The sequence below is a fragment of the Tachyglossus aculeatus genome, chromosome 16, assembly GCF_015852505.1.
Source record: "Tachyglossus aculeatus isolate mTacAcu1 chromosome 16, mTacAcu1.pri, whole genome shotgun sequence".
Lineage (NCBI taxonomy): Eukaryota > Metazoa > Chordata > Mammalia > Monotremata > Tachyglossidae > Tachyglossus > Tachyglossus aculeatus.
Genome location: NC_052081.1, coordinates 216,236 through 222,235, shown reverse-complemented (window position 1 = coordinate 222,235; position 6,000 = coordinate 216,236). Strand labels below are relative to the sequence as shown.

Below are 6,000 nucleotides of genomic sequence, written 5' to 3'. Positions count from 1 at the left end.
CTGTTTATTTTGTTGGTATGTTTGGTTTTGTTCTCCGTCTCCCCCTTTTAGACTGTGAGCCCACTGTTGGGTAGGGACCGTCTCTATATGTCGCCAACTTGCACTTCCCAAGCGCTTAGTCCAGTGCTGTGCACACAGTAAGCGCTCAATAAATACGATTGATGACGATGATGATGACGCTGAAGAAGAGGCCGGGCCGGTGGCCCGGCGGGGGCGCGCGCGGGGCGCAGGGCGCGCGTGCGCACAGGCGGAGCCGCGCGCGTCTCCCCCGGCGGCGGCGGCGGCGGCGGCGGCGGCCGGTTCGCGCACGCGCTGGGGTGGAGCGAGCGGCGCCGTCGCCGCGCGCCGGAGGCAGAGCCGGGCCCCGCCCGCGCGTCGGAGGGACCCCCCACCCCCCACCACCCGCCCTTCCCGCCGCCTCCTTCTCCGCCTGCCCGCCTGCCTGTCCCGGAGCGCGAGGAGGCGGCGCCGAGGCCGAGGCCGAGGCCGAGGCCGGGGCCGGGGCCGGGGCGGAGGGAGGAATGAGCCGCCGCCCGCCCCGGGCGCTCGGGCGGAAGGGACGCGGCTCGCCTTGGCCCCAAGGAGGCGGAGGAGGAACGGCCGCCGCCGCCGCCGCCGCCGCCACCACCGCCGGGGAGCGGGAGGCCCGGGGCCGGCCCGTGGGGCGGCGGCGATCCAAGGGGGCTCCGTGAAACCCGCCGCTCCGTAGCCCCGCCGGCGGAGCGGGGCCGTGTGGGGCGCCCGGGCGGAGGAGGAGGAGGAGGAGGAGGAGCGGCGTCTGCTGCCCGGCCCGGCCCGGGACTGGGAACGGGGCTAGGAAGGACCGGCGGGCCCGGGCCAGCGGCAGCAGCAGCAGCGGCAGCAGCAGCAGCAGCAGCAGCAGCAGCAGCAGCAGCAGCCCTCGCCTTCCCGCGGCCGGCCTGAGGACCCCGCCGCCGCCGCCAACGCCGCCGCCGCCCCGCGCCCGGGGACCCCCGAGGGCGGAGGCGCCGAGCCGGGGATGAGGAGGAAGCCGGACCGCCGCCGCCGCCGCCGCCGCCGCCGCCTCCTCCTTCTCCTCGGGTCCCTGCCGGACAGGAGGCAGCGAGCCCCTCCAAGGCCCCGCCGCAGCGGCAGCAGCAGCAGCAGCAGCAGCCGGTCCCGGGGTCGCGGGCTCCCCTTCCCCGGCGCCCCGCGGGGAGAAGCCAAGCCGAGGCTTTTCGCCTGAACCGGCCCGGCCCCGTCCGACCCCATCCGGCCCGACCGGACCGAGGTTTGTGCGGGCGCAGGAGGGCCGCCGTTCCCGGCCCGAAGATGACCCTGGCCTAGGCCCGGGCCGGGGGCCGGGGGCCGGGGGCCGGGGGCCGGGGGCCACGGGCCCGTTATTTCTCCGTCCAGCCGACCATGACCACCCCCGCGCTGCTGCCCCTGTCCGGCCGCAGAATCCCCGCCCTGAGCCTGGGGCCGCCCGCCTTCCCCCATCACAGGGCCACCCTGAGGCTCTCCGAGAAGTTCATCCTGCTCCTCATCCTCAGTGCCTTCATCACCCTGTGTTTTGGGGCCTTTTTCTTCCTCCCCGACTCTTCCAAGCACAGACGCTTCGACCTGGGCTTAGAGGACGTGTTGATTCCCCACGTGGATGCCGGCAAAGGGGGCAAAAACTCGGCGGGCTTCCTCATCCACGGGCCGGGACACGACGAGCAGAGGCACAGGTAGGGGTGAGCACCAGTTTGGGGGGGGGGGGGGAGGGCCCTGGAAACGGCGTGGCTCGGTGGAAAGAGCCCGGGCTTTGGAGTCAGAGGTCAGGGGTTCGAATCCCGGCTCCGCCAAATGTCTGCTGTGTGACCTTGCGTAAGTCACTTAACTTCTCTGGGCCTCAGTTACCTCATCTGTAAAATAATAACAATGTGGGCATTTGTTAAGCGCTTACTATGTGCAAAGCACTGTTCTAAGCACTGGGGGGGATACAGAGTGATCAGGTTGTTCCATGGGGGGTTCACAGTCTTAATCCCCATTTTACAGATGAGGTAACTGAGGCTCAGAGAAGTTAAGTGACTCGCCCAAGGTCACACAGCAGACATGTGGCAGGGTCGGGATGGGGATTAAGACTGGGAGCCCCCCGTGGGACAACCTGATCCCCTTGTAACCTCCCCAGCACTTCGAACAGTGCTTAGCACATAGTAAGCGCTTAATAAATGCCATCGTTATTATTATTATTGTCAGCCACGTGGGTCCTGGGCCCTGGCTCGGGGAAGGCACCGATTTGGGGTGGGGGGGTCGACACCGGTATGAGCACTGATGCGGGAGGAGGAGGGGGCGTCCACACTGGTGTGAGCACTGACACGTGGGGCGTGGGGAGATCCACGCTCTTAGGAGCACTGATGGGGTAGCAGGGAGCGTCTACACCGGTATGAACACTCATCATCAATCATATTTATTGAGCGTTTACTGTGTGCAGAGCACTGTACTAAGCGCTTGAACACTCATGGGATAGGAGAGGACCAATGGTCCTTGTGTGAGCATTGACACAGAGGTCGGTGGCTGTTTCAGACATGGAACAACATGGTTCCATGGGAATCAAGCGCTTAGAGCGCGCTGGACACAGTAAGTGCTCAAATATGATTGATTATAGTAGCGGTGTAAGCCAGGTGGCCAAGTTTGGTCACCACGTTGGCTTTGTGTAGTTATTCTCTTGGTCTTTTCCATTACAGTGGGGTTATGTTCTCAATCTTTTTGTTGTACTACATATAAACTCCTCAAGTAGATAATTATGGTATGTGTTAAGCGCTTACTATGTGCTAAGCTCTGTCCAAGCAGAGAGCAAAAGTAGCAGCCAAGGTTCAAGGAAGATCACTTTTCACCTCTGAGAGAGGAAAACATCTTAAAAGTCATGGATTAGTAGTTTGCGTGTCTGTTGGATTCAGATCAGAGTTTTTTTATTTTAGCGTAAAGGTCAGATTGCCCATCTCTGTGTGAAATAATTCAATAACCGGGTGCAAGAAAACAGTTGCGCATGTGCAGTCACTGAAGAACGAGAATCAGATCAATCAAATTTCACATTTATCCCCTTTTGAGTTTTTGACGCTTCATTTGTTGTTTTTAATGTATTCGTTAGGCACTGTGCTAGGTGCTGGGTTAGATATTAGCTAATTAGGTTGGACACAGTCTTGTTTGTTGTGGTTCATTAGTTTGGTACATTCATAATAATAATGATAGTATTTATTAAGCATTTACTATGTGCAAAGTACTGTTCTAAGCGCTGGGGAGGTTACAAGGTGATCAGGTTGTCCCACGGGGTGCTCACAGTCTTCATCCCATTTTCCAGATGAGGTAACTGGGGCACAGAGAAGTGAAGTGACTTGCCCAAAGTCACCCACCTGACAATTGGCGGAGCCGAGATTTGAACCCATGACCTCTGACTCCAAAGCCTGGGCTCTTTCCACTGAGCCACACTCCAATTCTGGTCTCCTTGAATGAGCCAGAGTCCCTAATACGTTCTTCAAACTGGTCTAACTTTAATCCGAGCCACTTGAATGACCCACTCTGTCAGCACTTTCCCAGTTCTTAGGGTAAAATGGATGCACAATTAATTTTATTAATCGAAAGCTCAAGGTAGCGAAATTGGTACTTGGCATTTCCTGTCAAGTGTTTCCAAAGAATTGAATCCTCACCACCACAAGGCTTTGTTGTTGTCCAGGAATCTAAAAGCTATCCACTTTTGAACTCTATTTTCAGAGTTTGGGGGCTGGTTTTTGCCTTGGCAAAGACTTTAGTTTGACTCGGGAAAGCTCCAAGTAAGAAGTTACTCTTATTAGAAAAGCTAGAAGAATGCAAGTTTCCGTGTGTTTTCTCATAGCCTAAGTGAACAGGGCAGTTTTGCAATTACTGGACCACTGGTGTAACCCACTCCCTGCTGGCTGAGGCAGCTTCTTCACCAGGGGTATGTGTTTGCTCCAGAGTTAGTGTTGAGCCCCTTATCAGTTTCTTCTGAGATTCGCACACTCCTTCTCACGATAATATCTTGTCCAGGAAAGACCTAGAGTATGAAAAGGTAGCATCATCAATCGTATTTATTGAGCGCTTACTATGTGCAGAGCACTGTACTAAGCGCTTGAGTACTTAGTAGCAGGTAGCAGTGGTGTGGCCCAAGCGGCAAGCTTGACATTCCTAAAAAATTTTTTAATTTAATTAATAATGGCATTTGTTGAGCACTTACTGTGTGCAAAGCACTGTTTAAGCGCTGGGGGGGGGGATACAAGGTGATCAGGTTGTCCCATGTGGGGCTCACAGTCTTAATCCCCATTTTACAGATGAGGGAACTGAGGCACAGAGAAGTCAAGTGACTTGCCCAAAGTCACACAGCTGACAAATGGCAGAGCCGGGATTAGAAACCATGACCTCTGACTCCCAAGCCTGGGCTCTTTCCAGTGCGCCACGCTGCTCATTGGAAAATGAGGATTAAGACTGTGAGCCCCGCGTGGGGCAACCTGATCACCTTGTATCCTCCCCAGCGCTTAGAACAGTGCTTTGCACATAGTAAGCGCTTAACAAATGCCATCATTATTATTATTAAGTACTACAGCACTCGCACCCCTCTCACCTCTTGTTTGTGCGAGCTGTGGCAAATAACTGAATATTAGCTTTATCATTTGAAGGCTTTCCTGACTGTGTGCTGCTGGTATGACATCAGCGCAAACAAGTCCTTTGGAATCTGTCATATTCCAACTGGTTTTCAATGTGGACGATCTAGTTTGTCAACACTACAGCGATAAGTATGTATGCAGCCACGTACTCTTAAACTTTGGCTAAAGTGGAGAGCTTGAAGTTTACTTGTGCAGTTTTCACCTTGCTCATTTCATGTTGTTCATAAACTTGATTTAACTGTGGATGGCTGCCTCATTTAGTTTGCCCGTTGCCAACTCTTCCCCATTTCAGGTTGGTTGTGAATTTTCTCAAGCAAAAATTCAGTCTGTTTTTGGAAGGCCCAGGTGATGTTTGGTTCTCTCTGACATGTTTAAAGCGGAACTCTTCATTTTTCCCCCAAGCCCACTCCTCCCCCCCCCACAGCCCCACAACTTTCCCATCTCTGGTGACGATCCGACGGTCCTCCCCATTCTAGAAGTCCGAGATGGTGGTGTCCTTCTCAACACTTCACTATCTGCATAAAGCCACGTGGAAAGAGAGCGGGGCTGGAAGTCCGGAGAGCCGAGCTGGCTCCTCCTCTTGCCCATTTTGCGTCACAGCGACAGAGTGCTGGGATAGACCCGAGGTCTTCTGGTCTGACACGGTCCCTGCCCTTCACAGGGCTTCCAGTCTGAGGAGCGAGAACAGATATCGAATCCCCATTTGACAGATGAGGCAAGTGAGAGCCGGAGAAGTTAAGTGACTTGCGTGAGGTCCCACAGCGGGCAAGTGGCACATGCAGGATTAGAACCCAGGTCATCTGACTCCGAGACACGTGGTTTCAGTCCACTCTGCTTCTTTGTATACACGTGTGTTCGGTGTATTTCTTTTGGTAATATGGTACATATATTTATGTCTATCGCCTCTGTTAGTGTGAGCCTTTTGTGGGCAAGGGAAGTGTCACTTGGCTATCCACAAGTACAGTGCACTGCATCAAGTGCCCCCTCTCCATCCCCCCGTCTTACCTCCTTCCCTTCCCCACAGCACCTGTATATATGTATATATGGTTGTACATATTTATTACTCATTTATTTTACTTGTACATTTCTATCCTATTTATTTTATTTTGTTGGTATGTTTGGTTCTGTTCTCTGTCTCCCCCTTTTAGACTGTGAGCCCACTGTTGGGTAGGGACTGTCTCTATGTGTTGCCAATTTGTACTTCCCAAGCGCTTAGTACAGTGCTCTGCACATAGTAAGCGCTCAATAAATACGATTGATTGATTGATCAAGGGGATGCTGAATAAGTGCTGCTGCTGCTATTGCTACTACTGCTGCTCAGATTGCTACTGCTATTCTCTGTAGCTCCTACTTTTGTGGTCCATGCATTTTGACTGTT

The 6,000-nt window shown here is 54.5% G+C and overlaps 1 protein-coding gene across 1 annotated transcript in view; it reads left to right on the top strand.

Annotated features, from left to right (window-relative positions):
- The first annotated feature begins 1,022 nt into the window (after nt 1-1,022).
- Nucleotides 1,023-6,000, top strand: part of MAN1A2 (mannosidase alpha class 1A member 2) — a 63,681-nt gene continuing 58,703 nt past the window's right edge. The window contains exon 1 of the mRNA XM_038757690.1: nt 1,023-1,691. Coding sequence (XP_038613618.1) covers nt 1,384-1,691 — 308 coding nt within the window. The 5' untranslated portion in view covers nt 1,023-1,383. The remainder of the gene's footprint in view (nt 1,692-6,000) is intronic.